This window comes from Aspergillus sclerotioniger (assembly GCF_003184525.1).
Source record: "Aspergillus sclerotioniger CBS 115572 chromosome Unknown BO94scaffold_28, whole genome shotgun sequence".
NCBI classification, from domain to species: Eukaryota; Fungi; Ascomycota; class Eurotiomycetes; order Eurotiales; family Aspergillaceae; genus Aspergillus; species Aspergillus sclerotioniger.
Genome location: NW_020291018.1, coordinates 402,140 through 422,705, shown reverse-complemented (window position 1 = coordinate 422,705; position 20,566 = coordinate 402,140). Strand labels below are relative to the sequence as shown.

The window sequence follows — 20,566 nt, the reverse complement described above, 5'->3', positions numbered from 1 at the left end:
CACTTCTACAGAATAATGTTTGTACTTGTATGAATCTCAGCTCGGAAGGATCCGCCGCGCGCCGATGACTAAGCGGCAGGTGATCCGCGTCAACCTCACTCGATGTCGCGGTGAGCTGAATCCAGAGCCACAGCCCACCACGCTACATTGTAGCTAGTCCTTCCCCATCCGATTGGCCCTACCATGCAGGGTCACTTCAAGTCCAGCCCTACCCCGACTTCCGAGGGGGGCTACATCCCGTTGCGTCGCACCGCCCGTGCCTGTGACTCGTGCCATCGCCGAAAGGTATGCTCCTCTCCGATACAGCTGCCTAGCTAATCGTCAGATCCAATGTGACTCCTCTGTCCCTTGTAATTGGTGTCGGCATCATAATCTCGAGTGCACCTTTGATAGACCCATCGGCGGCAAACGGAAGAAGACCAGTCAGCCCGCCAATCCAAGGTAGGCATTAGTCTGTCTCACCTGGCTTGACTAACCCTCCAGACCTCATCCCCCACAGCCCCAGGAAGAATTGGAGGATCGGGTGCGTCGGCTCAAACAGCTTCTCACCCGGTCCATCGCCACCAATGAGCATCCAAAACACTGTCTATCTTTGTTGGACAAAGGCCATCTTGACATCGAAGGAATGGTGCCGGAACCCCATCCCAGTAGTGGCTTGTGCTTTGGTAAGATCCATTTCGCCGGACACTACGTAGGTGACATCCGCACTTACTCAGGGATCCCCTGCTTCTCGCATGACGGCTACGAATGGGTGCGGTCTTGTACCGGGGAGTCTGGCACTTTCGACGACCTCTGGTCGCACAAGTTCCCGCACCATGTTCCACATTTGACAGCACCCCCGCAAAACGGTTACAACTCGGTCACACCGGATCTCCCAGACCGGTCGTTGGTGGAACAGTGGGCGCGCCACTTCTTCTCGTCTTACGAATGCTTGGTCTTTCCGGTGGTGGATGAGGTGCTGTTCCGGGATACCATCGATATCGCCTATCAACCGTGTCAGGGGCCGCTCCCGGTGGGAATCACCAGTTCCAGGGCGTGCGTGTTGGCCTTTTTAGCCTTTATCGCTGAACTCGATCCGGCTCCTAATCTCCCGTACGTCGACTCTGCTATCTATGCCGCCAAGGCGCAGAACCTGCTCCCGTATATGCTGCACGATGTCAGCTTGCCCACGCTACAGAACATGGTCATGCAGGTAAGTACACCACCACATCCTCTACCCTGCTAATATCAATAGACAATGTACCGGACCTTCACCGGCGAACTACAACTCGCCAACCAATTCCACTCCATGGCCTGTCGAGTCATGTTCATGCTCGGCGGCGAGACCAAAGACAACCGACCACGAGACAACTCAGGGCCAGGAGACCGCATCTGGCGATACCAGCGGATGCTGCGACGGATGTTCTGGCTCTGCTACGGCTTCGACAAGGAACTGTGCTTCCGATCCGGACAACCACCAGTCATCGACGACGAACACTGCGATTTGAGCCTTCCACCAAACTACACCGAACTGCAATACCCAAGCCAACAACACCACGTGACACTCTACGAAGACATGACCATTCCTATCTTCCCGGGTGATTTACGACTTACGATGCTGAAATCGAAAACCTACCGTACCTTGTACTCCGCCAAGGCGTTACACAAATCCGATACCCAGCTGCTGCAGGACATTCGTGAGCTAGACGACGAGCTAGAACAGTGGCGAATGAGCGTTCCTCCGGCCCACAGACCAACATTAGGCTCGGCCTTGGAGCATCAGTCCGCCCCTGTATTGCCGATGCAAGCCGTTGTCATCCGCTTGGAATACCATTACATGATGTGTACGATCCATCGAGCAAGCGGACGATGTCAAGCGTGGGGGAATTCTCAGAATGGAATGATGGAGGGAGTCAATTCGAGTATGTTGCTTGCTGTGGAGGCGAGTCGGTCCTCGTTGCATTATCTTCGGTCGGTGATTGGTTCGGTTCGTCCGGAGGCTTTTTGGTACCTATCCTCCCATACCTTCCCCTTACCCTCATCCCAACATAAGACTAATTAAAACAGGATGATAATATTCTACCCCATGTCCGCAATCCTCACCATCTTCTGCAGCGTTCTCATGAACCCGCTGGATCCATGCGTCGAAGACGATTTGAATCTTCTCACTGTCGTCCCAACCTTGATTAAGAATGTCAAGAGGAGGAGAACCGCTGATAATGAACGCGCGCATATGCAAATGGTGACGAATTTTGTGGCCGAGTTGACGAGACTTGGGCATTGTGCTATTGAGAAGGCGATGAGGGTCAGAGGGAATTCTCAGTAGGAGATTTATTCCTGTTGTTATGGTTTGTGGTTTGTGCTGCTTGTTTGGTGTATATGGAGCCTGTTTGTTAGATACCCGTGTCATATGCTGTTGTTGTGTTGTGTTGTGTGGAGTATATATTGTTTTCTTTTGTTTGTTTGTATATGTCGGATGGTGGGGGTGGTTACTGTGGATATGTGTTGTATTAGATTGGATATATAGTTGAAGGATTGCAGAGGGAGGAAAACTAGAAATTCAAATACACTATATCTCTATCATCATAACCCAATCCAATACAATCATCTTGGATATAACCCACCAACCACCCAACCGAACCACACAATTTATGCCCCCACCCCAAAACACAAAATCTATCTGGTCCATAGATGAGGATCGGCTGGTTGTTCTTCACTACTGCGGCTGCAGGTGTGACTAACGAGTGGTGCACTGTTGTGTGTTGTGGGCTGATTGCACGAATTATTAGGAATATGTACATGGGGTAACATGCTCTTTCCTTTTAATTTTGCTTATTTTCGGTTCCAGTTCTGGAAATATTTAAGTATTATTATGGCCCAGCGTGGCATTTGCATTTGACGAACTATGTCATCCGATTATGATCCCAGCCGCCGTTCGAAATTAATATTCAATCATCGCCCAGTTCTCAATTTCTCCCCACTTTTAAAGTTCGTATGGGGTCGAAAGTGGTACTTAGCAAACTTTGAGACTAAAGATAAACCAAAGTACATCAAATCCAAGAAAGGATCACTGATTGCAAAGCTCCTGAAACAGTGACTGACGCGACAAAAGCTGACTTGGCGGACCATATTCCACCACGCGTCCCTGGTCCAACACAGCAATCAAATCCGAGTCCAAAATAGCATCCAAGCGATGAGCCACTGTAATAACCATATGATCTGTAAATTCCGTCCCTAGAACCTCTTGCATTAGCTTATCAGTTTCATTGTCCATGCCACTAGTCGCTTTGTCCAGGACTAGAATCCGTGATTTATTCTTTTTTATGATGACTCGCGCCAGGCAAAACAGTTGCTGCTGACCTTGGGACAGGGACATATTCTTCATATCGGCGTCAAGGCCGCCCTTGTTGTTGATTGTGGTCCATAGACCAGTCTGAATCAGTGCTGAACGGATGACGTCGTCTGTTGAGGACTGGCTGAGGTCTGCATTTTCGCGTACAGAAGCACTCAGGAAGAATGCTTCTTGCGTAATTGAGATCATACGAGAACGTACGGTGTTTCGGGGAAGCTGGTGTATGTTATACCCATCTATGAGGATCTCTCCTGCATCTAGGTCAAGAATGCAAAGTAAAGTGGAGAGCAGAGAGCTTTTCCCACTGCCTGGTATTAGCTCAAGTAGCATGTTGTGAAGCCCAACTAACCTGCCTGTCCGGCCACAGATGCCGACTTTCATACCAGGTGGTACTGTGAGTGTGACGTCTGTCAAGGCAGGAGCATCTGGTCTGATACTGTCAGCTCAGCGTTCAACAATCCAGGCTTAAGCTTTGCTACTCACCCATAAGAGGCACATACACCTCGAAAGACAACCTCGCCAGATTCCGGCCATTCTGCACGTGGGTATTGGTCACCTTCTGCTTCTGTCTGTGTATATTGCGCGGTATTCTTAAGCCTTGCAATTGCTCCAAGTGAAGTCTCGAGGGATGTCCAGAACATGAACAACATCTCCAGCGTCGCGTTGAACCCAAGCATCCCGTTCAGTGCTATACCAATCTGGCCTCCCGATGTGGAGCCCCGAAGAGTTACTGCCAACGTAACCATGATGATGGCCAGAGAGCCGATAAGAAGCCGAAGTTCCAGGTTAAGCCAGCGTTGAATGCAATACAGCAGATAGTATGGTCTTTGAGAATTGTTCAGGAGGGCATTGCTGATCTCGTTAAACTCCTGTTGCCAGCCAAATGCGCGGATTGTAACTAGTCCCTCGAGTGTCTCCATGAAATGGGTGTAAAGCGGACTTTTAGCCTCCAAATCAAGAAGTCGCATCTGTCGAGATGTTCGTAGGTATACGTTCTGTAGAAGGTTAAGCAGACAAAGAAGGACTGGAATAGTTAAAGCCATGTAGCTGGATCCGGATGCAATCAGTCCTATCTGGGCTAGTCCATTTGCGAGACCTAATCATAGTCAGTGGTCGTACTTTTGTCCATGAGACTATTAACCTTGGAGAGTTATTATCATGGAAATGGGCAATGCTGAGTCGACCAGGGTCATGTCCTGGCTAAAGAGGTTTAGTATTGTACCACTGTCTGTCTTGTCGAAATAAGACTGAGGTGCCCGTATCACAGTCTGAAGCAGTGTCTTATGAAGGCTTCCCCCTGATTTAGGGATTAGATGTATGAATACAATCCTAGCTTGTTAGATTCTGTATCACATACTGGGTCTGGCCCTCATCTCATTGAAAGATAGAACAGGGTAAGACCAGATAGCGCTACAACGGAATACACGGAACAGAACAATGAGACATGTCTTACCGCACCAGCTGTATACAGCTGCAACCAAACATCTATACCTGGTTAATCAATACTGTCGCACCATGGAAAGGGGACTTACGCGGAAAATACGTGGTGATTGCAACCATGATGACCGTTGCCAACATAGCTAGAGAAAGTTTCCATCCAAACGAGTTGACATAGAACTTGTATACAGACAGATCACCCGTACGTTGACTCAAGTCGGCAAAGTCATTTGCTGTTGGTCCTATGACAGATTTGGGCAGTGGCTTCTTTTGCTCGGGTTCTACGGCCGTTTTTACCACGCTGATATCTGTCATGGTGTCACTCTGCAAACCTTTGATCATGACTTTTCTGAATTCCTCCCAGGGACCCTTCTGGATAATACGCCCGGATGAATCTAGCGCGATAATTTGATCCGCAAGGTGCAACTGATGAACTGTGTACCCGCTTATTAGTTGCTATATACTGTCTCATGTGAAGGACATGCCTGCGTGAGTAACCATAATGACCGTCGATCCTGTTCGACGAAGCAATCCTGTTGGCCCGAATAGATTTGTAACCACCCTTGACTCTGCCTTCGCATAAATAGAACTTAGTACGCCATTAAGCCACACAACCTATCATCGGCTGTAGAGTGCTCGAGCTAGCGCCTGCCATAATGGTCAGCTTTATTCATTCCAAGCTGACATCCATACCATGCGTTGTTTCTGTCCGCCACTCAAAGTGACCTCCCTACTCCCTAACATAGTGTCATCTCCAAGTGGTAGGAGCTTGATGTCTTCGTCCAGAGCACAGGCTTCAATCCCTGTTCTGTACCAATCGCCGTCAAACTCATCTTCAGACGCAACTCTGCATATTGCTTTCCGGACAATTGTATTCTGTAACCAGGCAGCCTGGCTGCAATATGACATATTTGTGCAGTTGGTTTGAACACTTCCACTCGTGCAACAAGCCTCGCCTAGGATAGCTTTAAGCAGAGTGGAATCTCCCAACTAGACCAAAAGAGATACCTCTCAGCTAGTGGAACAGTTCCAAGGTGAATAGGTTCCAACATACCCCCCTCGGACTAAGTGCAGTGAAAGTTCGATTGTTGTCTCGGGCTGAGTATGTATACTCATGGATATAGCGCAGCTGACCCCAAAAGCTCGCAGTGGAAGTGATTGAATGTCAGTTGATCGTGGTTACGCCATTATTTGAAGTGGCATAGCTTGACAGTTTGCATAATGTCTTCCAAACACATCATTTGAAACTGTCTTATCAACGAAGTATTGGAGGATGACCACCCTTATCGCTACTACCATTGGATACCAACCATGTAGACTCCCGGTAAGTCTTCTATCGAAATATATATTCGACACCTAGTAAGAACAGTGCCTATCTAGTGTTGCTTCAATATCAAACAAACATAATTCCAACATTCACCCATACATAAACCAAGCAGTAACAACTCCCACCACCGCAAAACCCCCAGCCCATCTCTTGAGACCCCGCTTGATATGATACTCAGCAACCTGATCAACGGCCTTGGAATCATTAATGCGAGGGAATGGAACATCCGGAACATCCTTCCCCAACGCCTCGCACAACGGCTCCCATCCGTCTTTGACATCAAAGAACACCAGTCGATCCGCGGGCACAATCTCTTTCAACCATGCTATATGCTGATGATATATCTCCACCTGCGCACGCTGACCATTATAGACTCGATCCCACTGCAACTGCAAGAGCGAGATATACTCCACGAAATGTCTCATTCCAGGAAGCGGGAGAAGCACTGCACGAAGAAACCAGAGTGTCGCCAGTCCACTGATCTGCTCTATGCTCTTAGCCCACGCAACAGGATCGCGTACTGTACAGATAACCTTGCTGTCTGGGTAGAGCTCCAACAGTTCCGGGACAAACTGGGTGGCGGGGGCATCGGTGATGGCTGCGTAGCCGTCGGTGCGGTCTTTGATGAGGGCCAGGACGCGCTGCTGGTCTTGGCCTACGAGCCAGTCTCGGAGAGCTGTAATCCAGGTCTTGATCTCGATAGGTTGGCCCATTGTCACTTGTGTACCGCCGTGATAGACGGGTCCGTCGAGAAGGATGTTCAAAGCGGCGCTGAAGGACGCTGTTCCGGTGCGAGAGAGACCCGCTCCGATCACTTGAAGTTTCGTCCCTGGTTGGGGGTCCGATGCTTTTTGTCCCATGTTGAGGTTCTGCCGTTCTTCTGTTTCTCCTCCCCCTTTTTCTGGGGCTGTGCTTAATTTCAGGGAATGTACCGACGGAATGGGGAGAGTGAGTACTATCCAGAGACGAAGGGAAGTTTGAGATGGAAAAAGGCAGAAGAAAACAAGACCCAGATTTAAAATCCTAGATCAAAGTTAATATGCGGCTGACAGGAGGATCGTCCCACCTTGGTATAATATATGTAATTACTAGGCATTGGGAAGGCTGCCAAGGTTTAGTGCTGACGGGGCTGTTGGTACCCACACGGGTCTGCCAACTTCAACCTGGTTGGCCTGCTCGTTTATGGGGCATATGGGCGTTCCGTTCTTTGTCCGGAGGCGTTACACGCCCACCAGCTAACTAATCACACTTATTATTCATTTTCGCCTGCTATGATGGAAATACTTGGTCCACAGTTCAAGGCGTTGCCTTAGCCCCGAAGAGGCCGAAGCGGTGAGAATGGGCAACATACAGATCACCTGACACCAATGGTCCAATGAGAAGCCTTAGAGCAGACCCTATCTATCTCAGAAAGAACTTGCTCACCGCTGTTGCGCTTCGCAAACAAGATATTCAATTTAATGCATAAACTTTATGTATATTCTTGACCCAAAGAAGACTGAACCCTATCTATCTCTCATGGAGAAAAACAGGAATGGACTGGGACAAAGGCCAAGGTTCCTTGAGAACCCACTTCTTTCGGATATCTGTTGTCCCACTCCTGCATTCATCGTAAATAGATAAAATCTTTGATTTGAAGTTTGTTCACCTATGAATGCCGAGAGCTTGATTATGTCAATATTGTAGAGTCCGTGATAATCGCTCAATGACCCCAAACCCTCCCATCACAATGCACTCACCATCCCACCCCCAACCCCTTAATGGTCACCAGACAAAAAGACCCTAAACCGTCTTCAGATCCGTAATCAACTCCAACAACGCCCTCTGCAGACGCGCAACCCCATCCTCCGAAATCTGATGATGAAACGCCAATCGACCATTCGGGAACGTCCGCAACCCATACCTATCACAATACCGAACAACGCTCTCACCATCTACCCCCGTCTTTTTCAAATCCAAAACAATCATATTCGTATCCACCGGCAAGAGGAACTCATACCCAATTCTCCGAAGATATTCCGCCACTCGACGAGTCAGAGCATGCACTTTGGGAAGCAGTGGGAGACAATGGTCCAATGCGGCAGAGGCAGCAGCAGCCATCATACCAGTCTGTAACCGGTTTATCAGTGGCCAGTGAGAGGAATGGATAGACTAGGGCCAGATACCTGACGAGTTGCGCCGCCAAACATCTTCCGGAACCAAACGGCGCGATCGATGAATTCTTTGCTTCCCACGATGACACTTCCCATTGGGGCGCCACAGCCTTTCGAGATACAGATGCTCGCGCTGTCAAAGCAGTCGAGGTATTCTCTGACGCTGACGTTCTCGGCGGTGGTGGCTTCGAGGAGACGCGCGCCGTCGAGATGCATGGCTATTCGGGTGCGGCCGGGCGGAACACGAATGTTGCGGACGTAGTTGGAGATTTGTTTTGCGTGTTCAAGGGGCAGAATTGACCCAGAGAGGGTGTTTTCGAGGGAGACAACTCGGGTGGGTGGGAAGTGGACTGCATTATTTGTGTGTTAGCTATGAGGGAGTGGGTTGGGTTGGACGGGGTTCGGGTTACTGTTTCCTTCCTCGACTATTCTATCTTTCACGTCGTCGAGGGTAAGGTGGATGCCGTTCTTTGGTTCGATGCTTGTTACTGTCGCCTGGGAGAGAAGAGGTATGGCTCCTGTTTCCCAGACTTGAACGTGTGCGCGGTAGTCGAGGAGGATCGTATGAGGGGGTTGGTGGAGATGCGTCCGCAGACAGATCTGGTTTCCTTGGGTTCCGGATAAGACGAAGAGCGCGGCTTCTTTGCCTGTTAGTGCTTTGATCTTGTCTTGGAATGCATTCACTGCTGGATCGCCGCCATCGTCGTAGATGTCGTCTCCGAAGGTGGATACGTTGATAATGGCCTGTAAGAGTACTTATCAGAAGCTGGCTAAACCACTCAAGTCGGAACGTACCTGCATGACTGGCTCAGTGGGCACAGTCACAGTATCTGACCGGAAGTCTCCACCGGCTCGCTCAATGGCTCGTTCAAGCTCCCCTGAAACAACATTCCCGGATATGCCATTCTGCTTTGGAAGGAAGTGGAGATCCCTGCAAAATGTAGATACGTTCTCGGAACTTCTCGTGAGAGACTTTCCAATTTTGAGCACCTTTCGACCTTTAATTTGCCCTGGGAACCGTCAGTAAATGATCAATAGTACATACTGAACCATACCCCTCTCCATAAGATCATATATATTCGGCAGCTCCGCAAAATCAACCACATCATACTGAACGCTAAACCCAGCCCTAATCAAAATGGCCAGTGCTTCCTCTGTCTCCTCTCTATTACCCACATACGAACCCTTGATACTTATCTTCTGGGTTACCATGGAGAAAACATCCGTTGAGATCTTGCCCGGTGGAAGGCCGACGGCAACGATCGTGCCTCCGGGACGAATGTACTTGACAATTGTCAGTATCTTATCAACGCTCTTCGAATGGGGGAAGTAACCTGCGTAGCCTGATGGAACGGTTCCTCGACAGAAGAAACTATCATCGCAGCATGAGGCCCACCACCTGTAACGCGCCTCGCTTCTTCAGCAACATCGGGCGATTTATAGTCGACGAAGTAATCCGCCCTGAGGTCATACAGACACATTTGCCTTTTGTCTGACCCGCTGGATAAAGCGAGGACCTTGTGTCCGCATGCTTTCGCATACTGAACGGCCAATGACCCCAAGCCGCCGGCGGCACCGACGATAGCTATGTGGTCGATTGGTGAGGAGACCAGGAGCATATGGCTTGGGCTAACTTACCAATAACCTGCCCTGGCTGGACGTTACTCTCCTTCAGGGCCTTGTATACCGTGATCCCGGCACAGAGAACCTATCACAGTCAGTTGCACCACTGCTAAATGGATTAATGAGGGTTGGCATACCGGAGCAGCAGCCTCCAGGGAAATCCCCGGTGGAATTCGCACTGCATTATCAGCTTTGCAGATACAGTATTGCTGGAAGGTTCCATCGACCATATACCCCGAGAGTTGGAGTTTAGGGCAGAGTGGTTGGTTGCCAGTGGAGCAGAACTCGCATACTCCGCAGGTTCGATTGATCCACTATAACGTTCGTGTTGACACTTATGCACTCGAGTGACTAGCGGGAGAACATTAACTCACCTGTATTCCGACCGTATCTCCAATTCGGAGGCCATTCACTTGGGTTCCAATTGCGGCAACTAAGCCGACGCCCTCATGTCCACCTATCATAATTAGTTTGGGATATTTGATGGTTTGGAAGGGAGCCATACCAACGAGATCCTGTTTGGGTGTCGGAGGGAAGTCGCCTAAGATTATAAGTATCTAGGTTCGATCATAGGGGAGAAGGTATCTGACCCTTCCATGCATGCAGATCGGTATGGCAAACACCGGAGTACTCCATCTGAACCAGCACCTCATCTGGCCCTGGGGTGCCAACGGGGATTTGTTTGAGCTCGATAGCTTATCTTTTTAGCATTGCTTAAGTAATAGGTGGCGGAGTCCATACTCTGACCCCGGGTTTTGAAAACGTGGGCCCATTGCGTGGGTGGGAGCGCTTGGCCGTTTGTTAGGAGGGTCATGTTGAGATGGATTTCTAGGAAATCGTGATCATGAAAAAAAGACAAAGTTCTTGGATCCTGTCAGGGATATGAATCTACCGGTTCGAGAAAACCAGAGATTATATATCAAGTTGTCTAGAGGCATGTCACTCGGATCTCGAGCCCCCTGTTCTGAGGCACGTAATTACCAACTCGAGCTACGTGCATCTACAGCTACCTGCAAGTAATCCCTTGCGGGGAAATTTGTTTGCTTAAGCATCTTAGTAGTGTGATATATGATGGCCTTGATTTCTTCTCCGTCTGTTTCCACCTTACAGGATGACCTCGTACAAGACGTTGGTCAATATGGTCAAAGGAAAATTATTATTATTCCATTCTCTACAGCTGAAAGACATCACTGCATTTCATTGAAGCATACAAGAAAGTAGTGTAATCTTCGACACCGTTGATCATCTCCGCAAGGACTGTAGACTGTCACACACCAGGCATTGTTGACATTGAGCTCGATAGCCGATCTCTTCACGCACACATCTGAGGGATATTTAGTACGTAGCACAACGCAACATCACCCCTCTCTATGCATGTAGCGCTACAAATTTGGCAATTAGAATGACGTTGTGTACAGCATGTTGCTCGGTCAAGTCGGTAAGGAGTGGGTCTTATCAACTTTGTAGAACACAAGGACGAGCCTGTCAAGATAAACCCACCATAGCTAATTATTCACACAGCTTGATGCGTTTTATATGGCACTTCGTCGATCATTAGCCCAGTCAGAGGTCCTATCATGGGCTGGTATTGAATTCAACAAGATAGTATGACCTCAAGAAGGCCCGATCGCAATAGCGCATCTCCAGCTATAGTTCTGTGTCACTTTCATCGAAAGAGGCTGGCTGACGGAAGCATCATGCACATGCATGGCCTTTCATGCTGTGTCCATCTCCCGTCGAGTATGCGTTCCGAAACAGCAAGATAACCGGCAGTCAGAAACCCATGTCATACATGCCTGAGGGATCGCTGACGGGAAATATATCCCGCTGTCAGATAAGTGGAGGGAAAGTGAAACATTCGGCAAGGAAGGGATGGTCTTGTGCAGCGTGGACTAGTATCTTACCTGATGATTATCCGGGAGGCGCTACATTAATAGCTGTAGGACAGCAGATGATCGGCCAGAATGTTGTGTATCAACCCAGAGCACGTTCGAAGCTGTAATTGCCAATACCCATCATGTTCATGATTTGTGAGAATCTCATGTGGTGTTCATTGGAGAACACTAAGGACATCGTGACACCTGCCCGCAATAGATAATGATATGATGTCCTTACTTTGGGGAAGATGCTGTCCTACCCGAGATAGTATGTCAGGGGGTTCGATGAGGGCTGTTCTGGACGATGAGTAGGCATGTGAAAGAGATGAGGAGGTCGTTGTTATCCACGATAACGGAACTTATTTCCGAATATGACTGAAGCGATTAGGGCTGAGATCAAAGCTGGGATCATAAGAGGAGAGCACCGTGCACTTGGTTGATCAGTCGAAGGATCATTCCTCCCCTCGAGAGTGTAGCCAAAGCAGCTAATCAAGGTGGAAGGGATTCTCAATTTGCTGATATGGTTGATAGGAAATAACATATTCCATCCTACATGCACCGCAGACTACTCGGCACAAAAGCGCATATCCCTCAGGCTCTTCACAGAATTGTCTATCCAAGCAGGCCTCGACGACCGAGCTCGCCGTGTGGGTGAGTGGAACCGCTCGCTGCCCCTTGCAGACATAATCATCAGGGTGTAACACCCTCATCGCATTTCATATCATTAACATTCTTGATATTTACCCCACAGATAATGCTTTCCAATCTTCCCATTAACCCAGCACGAATGATCATCTAAATCCGCATGATCCATCCCCGTAATATCCGCCGCCTGAAACGAGCGCACCACACATCCCCACTCATCATAAAACACTATAAGTACCTTCCCGTCCGGACACAATGCCTTGCTATCGAGGATATGTATCCTACCGATGACCCGGGCCCAGTGATATACGGTATGGTCATGTCCAGACTCATACCCGCCAAAATAATTCATCATCATCATAATCAGTCACTTCCTGTAAAACCTCATGGTATTCATTCTCCGACCCCGAGCTCTCCAGAAGTTGTGGAATATAAAGAATTATCTTCTCCCAGTGTCCCCCAAAATCGTAGCTTGTAGGATCATCAAGAATTGGTATCTCGCTACCCCACCGTCCCTCAAGGTGGGCCGCTATGGCCGTGAAGGCATCCTCAGTGGATGGCCGTAGCATGCACGCAACCAGGAGACTAGAAGACTGTTGTTTGGTGTCTCGAGAGGCAGACGGGCACGCTCTAGCAAGGCTCGCTCTTCCAATATGGGCTTAGATACGCGACGACCACATCGGCATCGGAGGTCTTCGTAGGTGATAGATCAGAATAAAAAGAAAGTGCCGAATTGCATTCCAATTAGTCAACATGACTACAACACACCAAAGTCTACGTGAAGCAAACAAATACCTTGATACAATACATTCATTACATTAAATTCCTACCAGAACTAGAGAGGCAACCTTACCCTCTGCATAGCGGGGGCTGTTCATAATCGAAGCTGACTTGTAATGTCGGTGCCGCATCAGCCGATTTGTAAGCGGGGTATGCAACATACCAACTGGATCGACGCTTTCTAGTCCTCCTAACCATGGAGTGGCCAACATAGCCTGAGATTGATATGGTATCGATGCTACTGTTAATTCCGGAAGGATAACCTCATATGCAAAGTCATTGGAAACGAATGTTTTTGGCCATTGTCGGTAGGCCACATGTTTCCAGGTCCGACTTTTATCTGGTATATTTTCTAATCGCTTCTTGCGATGGCGCTCCGGCATGACATGGGAGGGGATGTGCTTGAGATCATGGATTGGCTAGTCTTCTCGTATACACGACAGGGGTACATAGATGGCAGTAGATCTCAATCCCATCGATGAGCCCGGCAATCCTTCCCCTTTTCGTAAGCCGTCCGGTCGAGAGCTGACTCAGCGGTAAGATAACCGCCGGACCCGTTTCTTTTCTGACGAGACGGATCTCGGATGTTGCGATACCCGGAGAATTATCAGAGGCTGCGGGCGAGAATATATAGCAGGGGGAAGTACCGAGAAGTAGGTCGGTTGTCTCTCCGACACAGTCATACCCGCTGGGCAATCGTAAATAGAACCATTTATTTACAGTAGGTGGGAATAAGTCGTCGACCAAGTGACAGGAAGATCATCCCCATAGACCCAGATGTCTGGATCGGATTTAAGTGGTCGCATTGGCCCAGACCTATAGCCACGCGGGGTTTCATTGCCTCTGGTGATCGAGCTTGAGCCGGCGTGTTGCTGTCCTCGTCAAGGAGAACCAGTCCACAAGGAACTGGCTGGCTGGGGGGTCATTCCGAGTGATGCACTCATGAATATCTAGAGAGCAGCTCAGATGAATCCTCCGGTGAGACCAATCCCCGTCGAATCCAACGCCCAATGAATGGTGAATAGCTGGTCGCGACCCAGTAACTCGCAGATTTCTTGCAGGGCCAGAATGCCCCGGTTGCCCATCCACCACTGTTTCCGCAGATGGTACAGCACCACGCAGTAATGGGCTAGGATGCTCAATGCTAGTGGCTGCCGATCGGCGACCAGGTCCAAGAATTCCTCGGGGATCTCCAGGATCCAGGAAAGGCCAACAATTCCGGGATTGCTACCCCATGCGACATAGCGCAGGCAGCACACCAAGTCGTCGATCGCTTGGGCATATATCGCGTGCAGTCCCGGGTCGTCCTCCTCGTGCTGCGCATTGAGCTGTCTCAGCGTAAGAATGGCTAATGAGGATGTGTTAGGCATGATGGGCCCTGGTTCTTCCTGGCTGACCAGCGAATCCATTTCTCCCTCGCGGAGTCGATCGATGAGGACAATCAGGACCTCCGGCGACCCTCGCAGCTGACTGAAGCTATGACCCAGATCATCCAGGGCGGAGTGGGTTGACACCGATCGGACCAGCCGAGTATGGCCAAATGCAAGCACCACCAGGATGCTGCAGAGCGCAAACAATGCGTGACAGTTGTGAGGGATGTCCAGAGCATGCTGGCAGAGCGCGTCGTCCAGGCCAGCACGAGCCCGGGCCCAATGAAGGTGTGCTACACTCTGCAATTCCTGTCGCTGCAGGCTATCCTTTCCGCGGTGGGCTAATTGAAGGGCTGACAAGGCAAAAATACCCTGCAGCAATGCAGCATGGTGCATTGCCTCCCGGACAATCGCACTTCTCCAAAACTGCTCATTTTTGCCGTCGGGGGTGAGTGATCGATACGTCGTGGAACACCAGTGCGCCAAGAGTGTCAAATCATCGGGGCTGAGAGTGCAGGTGTCCTCGCGGATGCGGGGATTATGATTTCTGGCTGGGCGGATCGGGGCTGCATCGTCGCATGGTTCCGAGACCGTTGAGGGGGACGACGGAGAGATGGATAATGACGGGGGAGTTTTCGACTGGTAGCTTGGGGGGTAGTGTTCTGGCACGAAGGAGGTTGGACACGGGGGAACCAGCTTATGGTCCGGCTTCTACTTGCATGGGGAAATGGTCAGATTGGCCCACAGCACCAATGGAGGGCAGCATACCTGGCTGTCCTCTGGGAAACATGGCTGGTAGGCACTTGGTACCATTTCCTGGCTCTCCAATAGGTTCAACATGTCGGCGTAGTCGGATTGTGATGATGGGCTCCGCTGCAGCTGTGATCGCACTTAAACGAGTGATGAACGATCAACAACCGAGTCGGGTGCTGGACAAAATCAATTGAAATGTGCCGACGACGAGGGGTGATTGATCCCACCGCTACCAGTCCAATATAAGTACGGCCACCGCCAGGAATCGAGATGAATGTCAAGCATCTGTCCTCGGCAGGGCTGCTGGAAAAGTAGTGCTTGTTAACTGAGATTAATAAACCAGAAACAGTAAATGTACAGGGATTGCTAGTTGGCTAGTTGACCAGACAAGGCAATGTGGGGATGCATGGCCCAGAAGATGGAGAAATTAGACAAAAGGGATGGTGTGGCCCTAGTCAGGGTAGTGCCAGTAGTTTGTATCCACCAGGAAGACAATGGGGATTATTCCACCCGGTAAGCACTGTGTTGATGGACTTGTAGAGATTCACAAGAAGACCAATTAGATGTGGCGTTGGTGGCTTAAGTCGGATTCACGGAACGCCTACCTACAGCATACTTGTCCGTACAGACCGAATAGTCTACCATGGGAGACTTGCAGCTGCCCTGCAGACTGTGCAGCAGAGAGAAAGACTAGGGCCGCGTCATCCAGCCCCTGGGTGTACCCTGGGTTGGTACCAATCCCCTGGTACGGTCAGAATCTTCCGATACCGGTATCAACTAGTTCGCTTACTCTGGCCCTAAGTGGGGCTGTAGCCGGTGGATCGACGCCCCTCGGCTTTATCGCCCGATGGGACAACGATGAAGCAGCATGCCAAGCATAACCCAGTTTATCCATCTCCAGGCATAGACTGTACCCTTGTCCATGACAGAGATCTTCATTCACCAACGGTCAGTTCCGCTGTCATTCAATCCAATGTGTCGACATGTTCTGAATGTATATAGACACATTCCACCGAGGGAAGTTATGAACTGTTTAGTAACAAGGCAATGTGCGGTTATGACATTGGCAAATCCTAGGTGAGATCTAGCTCTTTCTCTCTAATGATATTAACATAGTTAACCATCTTGATACTACTTGGACACTATGACACATAGCTCTGTTCAAGATCACATTGAATCCAGTCTATTTTGAGATCCGTCCCTCATCTTCTAGGTAAAAATATGTCTAGACCATCAAAGCATAATATACCAGCAACTACACCATCTTCGTAACAGCACCTTACAACACTACTCCCAGCATGCCCTCACGCACACTTGTATCTTACCGGTGAGAAATATCAGCATATCCGTATCGTCCAGCCCAACTTCACAAATTAGAATCGAAAAATAGTTTATGACATGTAACATCTCAACACCCTAATCTAAATACAACAGACATTTGCAAGAAACCACCTCCATGAAAGAAAATAGAATCTCAAATGATACCACCTACCCAATACAAAACCACTACAGCGCAGTGAAGAGACTCAGCAAATCACTCGTCTAGAACTAAGAACCTGCCCCCTCCTCTAACAACATACAAAACGACCACCATCCCAAAATCCCTAAACTAGTCATCTCATATACACCACACCACACCACACCACACAAGACACACCATTCCCTCCGTCCCCCCACGCTAATCTCGTCCAGGTACTACTACTCCGTGCTCATATCGAATCAAATCTACACCACCACGAGATAGTACCACCCCATATTACCTCGGCCTTCAAACGCGCATGCCCGCGCTTATCCGCGGCTAAGATGACATTCCCAGACGCGTGTTTCCGCACGCAATCATATACCATACCTAGGTTCAACAATAGTCAATAAAACCCAAAACATCAAAAAATATATCACAAAAAGATCCATCAACGTTCTTTACCTCCAGGAAAGTCTACCCAAGTCCAAAGAACCCCCACTGAACAAATACACCTACACCGACACCAACCATCCCAAATCCCAAAACATACTAAGAAACCTACATAGATTAGGGAGATACAACCACTATCGATCCTCCATCTCTTTGTCCTAAATTAAACCAGACCCCTAGACCCTCCACCCAGATCGATCCCAGCCACCTTGTAAGTATGTATGTAGCCCCACCTCAATCCAATTCGGATAATTCACCCACCCCCGGTTCTCCGTCTCCGTCTCCGCCCCGGGCAATCTACTTTTCCTTCCACTTAGGCTATTTTAAACTCCGCACTAAACCACCAGCTAGGAAATCTTTTTCCGATTTTTTTTTTTTTTTTTTTTTGAAACTAGGCTACCTACCCCCGACGGAGGATTTTAGGATCTGACATGTGTAATACTACTATGTACCCATTAGGTAGGTAGGGGATCGGGGAGAAACGATAGATAGGAGGTGGGGGTTAATTTAATTTATTTGAGTTTGAGGATTAGTGCGAACTATCAGAACTGGATACTTAGGTTAACTTGGGTCTTTGACTAAGTCTTGGGTAGGTAGGTAGAGGATAAGGTTTACGCTATGGTGGCGAGTCTCTATTCGATTGGAGTCGCTTGTCGGTAAGCTAAGGTAAGTGGTTGAGTTGATAGATAGGGGGGATAAAGACACACCGTGACTGTAGTAAAGGGTGGTGGGTTCGGTGGTGGGACGGACTTGGGCGGAATGGATGGAGGGATTGGGATTGGGATTGGGATTGGGATTGGGATTGGGATTGGGATTGGTACTTGTTGGTGTGTCCGCCTAAGTATAGCCAACGTGCAGCGATGAGGATTTGCAGAGGGTGAGGGTGAAGGTGAAATGGCATCCGAAATAACGGAGCATCGTCCGCGGCATCCTTTGTGGCAATGGGCAGCAGGCCCGTGCCAAACCGCAGCGGAAAATAGACCCGCACGGGCCAACCCCCTCGCATTATCCGGAAAGGGTTTGTGCTCAGGTACGCTAAGGGAGAATTAATATAAAGAAAGACCTGTCATGGAACTAAGGGAGTGGCCCGGGTATTATTCAACTCGTATCCGTACTTCACATTAAATTAAATTAGATCCAACCAACCAACCACTACAACATCATCATAATGTCCATTCCGGTCGTTCCGAGAACTTGATCGTACAATCGTTCTTGGGGCGACAGGTGAGGAAATCGTTCCAGTCGGGAACTGGGGGTCCGGATATGGGTTGGCCCCGCTGGTCGACGAGGTCCATGTCGTAGCGTATTGAGGCGTACGCTACCACTAGCTTCATGGTTAGGTTGGCGAGGCGTTGCCCCTTGCACATGTGTGTGCCGCCGCCCCAGCCGATGAATTGGTCTTCTTTGGCGAGACTGCGGGCGGGGTTCCATCGGAAGGGGTCGGAGTAGATCGAGGGGTTGAGGAGAGTGTCGGAGAAGGGGTACAGGACGAAGGAGCCCGAGGGGATGGTGTAGGAGCCAATGGTGAGGTCTGGGCCGGTGTTCTTGCGCACGGCAGTGTGGGGTTGTGCGCGGCGCAGGGTTTCGCGGATGCAGAGGTCGAGGGTTGGGGTGGAGGATTCCCAGGCTGATAGAGGGATGCGGGAAAGGAGGTCCACGATGGATTGTCCGGAGATTGAAGATGGTGGGTCGGAGATGTAGGTGGTGATGAGAGTTTGAATTTCTTTGCGGACGGCGGCGAACCATTCTTGTTCGTGGGAGAGGAAGAGGAGAAGCCAGGTTCCTGTCGATTTGTTAGTGATGATTAGTGAATGGAGGAGGGTGGCATACCGATTGTCCCAGTGGAACGCGCTCCAGCGATTGGGAGCCCCATCATGAACTGGTGACATTTAGCAAATCGATCTAGATAATGATAAATGATACTCACCCCGACAATACAATTGGAGCTCTCGCCCGAGTCCAACAGCTGCTGTAGTGCATCCGGCCTGCTGACTCCACTGCGCTTCCTCTCATCCAGGGCGCTGGCAAAAATGCGATACACACTCATGGAAGCCCATAGTTTGCGCAACATGGCGAGTCCAGGCACCCAGGAAAATCGAGAGGCCATGGGCTTGACGGAGGCGTCAATAATGTCGTAAAAGTACTTGAGTCGTGATACCAGCGCGGGATTTTCGGCAACATCAAACGACGTAACTGCGCGGATAATCATTTGGAAAGTAACCTGCCAGCATGAGATACTATCCAAAACGTTCAAGATTACGATACATACTTCATGTACGGTAGACGTAGGGTCTAATAGACCTTCCTTCCCCCACAAGTCCATCTTGCGATGGCAATCTGATAACAACCGAGGAAGTACTGCACTTGTCAGTACTCGTCTCTCTACTGGCGGCTAAACTTACGGAATTGGAGGTTATCCGGGCGTTGCAAAACGCTCAATCGCTTATAGATAAAACTAAGCGCATGCGGATCGAGACCAGTCGGGATCTGCAAAGGTAATTAGTATCGTTTTGTCGGAAGAATCAGCCGCAGACAAGGTATACCGTGCCGATCAACACCTGGAACCCTTCATATAGATTGAGGGCCTTTTCGCGAAAAAAGGTGCGGCGCGCGTCCTCGCCCGAGACCGCAATGACTTCATTTTGGAACAGGCGGAACCGGAAAACTCGCGATGCGGTGGTTCGGAACCCCTCGGCCAGAAAGTCAAACTGCGTGTCAAAGAAGGACTGCGCGATTTTGTGGACCGGCCAGAGGAGCTGGGGCGGAGCGAGATGATGTTTCTTGGAGAGTAATGGGGTATTTCGAGAGGTCAAGATCAGGTATGAAATGGCAAGCACGGCAACGGTGATCAGCGTGACGGTGGCGATGATTTTGAAGGTGAGGAAAGGTTCGGCCGATACCCACGGAAGGGTGCCTTGCAACACCATGGCGGCAACCAGGGGTTATGGAATCAGGAGAGGAACAAGAGCAACCAGAATGCATCAACGATAGCAAGCATCAATAATAAGTAGTATGGCCGTGTGCAAGTTCATCTCCCTGGTGGAGTCCCGCCGAGTTTTCTCGGAGACTCGGTCATTAATAATAAGTTTGGGATACTGAACGTGTACACATCGCATCCATCCCCTATCCACAATGCAAGATCCACCGCTGCCAGGCACACCAATCGTGGACATCGGAGACTAGCCACATGGTACCCTAGTGGTCCTGCATGTGCGTGCCATATAAACCAAGGCCCGCACCACCATGGCGTCAGAGTCGTACGGCCACTTCCGGTCCTGTGGTAGTCATTACCAATCGCAATGGCATGAAGGGAACCCATTGAGGGCGTGGTCGTTGCGCTCTGGATCGCACCTAGTAC

At 49.7% G+C, this 20,566-nt stretch overlaps 7 protein-coding genes across 7 annotated transcripts; 2 read left to right on the top strand and 5 right to left on the bottom strand.

Annotated features, from left to right (window-relative positions):
• Positions 1–152: 152 nt before the first annotated feature.
• On the top strand, positions 153–2,564 carry BO94DRAFT_209068 (Zn(II)2Cys6 transcription factor). Its single transcript, XM_025606142.1, has 5 exons — positions 153–285; positions 326–441; positions 484–1,192; positions 1,235–1,966; positions 2,047–2,564. Exons 1-5 carry the CDS (start codon positions 184–186, stop codon positions 2,167–2,169), a joined length of 1,782 nt encoding a protein of 593 aa, XP_025464117.1. The 5' UTR covers positions 153–183; the 3' UTR covers positions 2,170–2,564.
• A 482-nt stretch (positions 2,565–3,046) lies between these two features.
• Positions 3,047–5,677, bottom strand: BO94DRAFT_559466 (P-loop containing nucleoside triphosphate hydrolase protein; the record flags this gene model as incomplete). The annotated part of the gene is made up of 9 exons (XM_025614070.1): positions 3,047–3,639; positions 3,685–3,761; positions 3,815–4,299; positions 4,324–4,427; positions 4,473–4,664; positions 4,733–4,816; positions 4,864–5,202; positions 5,254–5,383; positions 5,462–5,677. The coding sequence occupies 9 exons, from the start codon at positions 5,675–5,677 to the stop codon at positions 3,047–3,049; spliced, it is 2,220 nt and encodes a 739-aa protein (XP_025464116.1).
• A 412-nt stretch (positions 5,678–6,089) lies between these two features.
• On the bottom strand, positions 6,090–7,134 carry BO94DRAFT_538498 (sulfotransferase family protein). Its single transcript, XM_025612501.1, has one exon. It carries the CDS (start codon positions 6,953–6,955, stop codon positions 6,185–6,187), a length of 771 nt encoding a protein of 256 aa, XP_025464115.1. The 5' UTR covers positions 6,956–7,134; the 3' UTR covers positions 6,090–6,184.
• A 723-nt stretch (positions 7,135–7,857) lies between these two features.
• On the bottom strand, positions 7,858–10,685 carry BO94DRAFT_499500 (threonine aldolase; the record flags this gene model as incomplete). Its single annotated transcript, XM_025609380.1, has 12 exons — positions 7,858–8,204; positions 8,261–8,598; positions 8,659–8,992; positions 9,044–9,258; positions 9,304–9,532; positions 9,583–9,833; positions 9,887–9,956; positions 10,009–10,155; positions 10,246–10,328; positions 10,377–10,412; positions 10,462–10,566; positions 10,613–10,685. 12 exons carry the CDS (start codon positions 10,683–10,685, stop codon positions 7,878–7,880), a joined length of 2,208 nt encoding a protein of 735 aa, XP_025464114.1. The 3' UTR covers positions 7,858–7,877.
• A 3,450-nt stretch (positions 10,686–14,135) lies between these two features.
• Positions 14,136–15,637, bottom strand: BO94DRAFT_568530 (uncharacterized protein; the record flags this gene model as incomplete). Its single annotated transcript, XM_025614686.1, has 2 exons — positions 15,259–15,637; positions 14,136–15,065 (listed from the first exon to the last, which is right to left on the bottom strand). The coding sequence occupies exons 1-2, from the start codon at positions 15,331–15,333 to the stop codon at positions 14,136–14,138; spliced, it is 1,005 nt and encodes a 334-aa protein (XP_025464113.1). The 5' UTR covers positions 15,334–15,637.
• Positions 15,638–15,671: 34 nt separating this feature from the next.
• BO94DRAFT_209027 (uncharacterized protein) lies at positions 15,672–16,278 on the top strand. The gene has a single exon (XM_025606141.1). It carries the CDS (start codon positions 15,860–15,862, stop codon positions 16,175–16,177), a length of 318 nt encoding a protein of 105 aa, XP_025464112.1. The 5' UTR covers positions 15,672–15,859; the 3' UTR covers positions 16,178–16,278.
• Positions 16,279–18,315: 2,037 nt separating this feature from the next.
• On the bottom strand, positions 18,316–20,215 carry BO94DRAFT_499494 (cytochrome P450). The gene is made up of 6 exons (XM_025609379.1): positions 19,752–20,215; positions 19,611–19,695; positions 19,478–19,566; positions 19,136–19,429; positions 19,039–19,087; positions 18,316–18,991 (listed from the first exon to the last, which is right to left on the bottom strand). Exons 1-6 carry the CDS (start codon positions 20,133–20,135, stop codon positions 18,372–18,374), a joined length of 1,521 nt encoding a protein of 506 aa, XP_025464111.1. The 5' UTR covers positions 20,136–20,215; the 3' UTR covers positions 18,316–18,371.
• Positions 20,216–20,566: the final 351 nt, after the last annotated feature.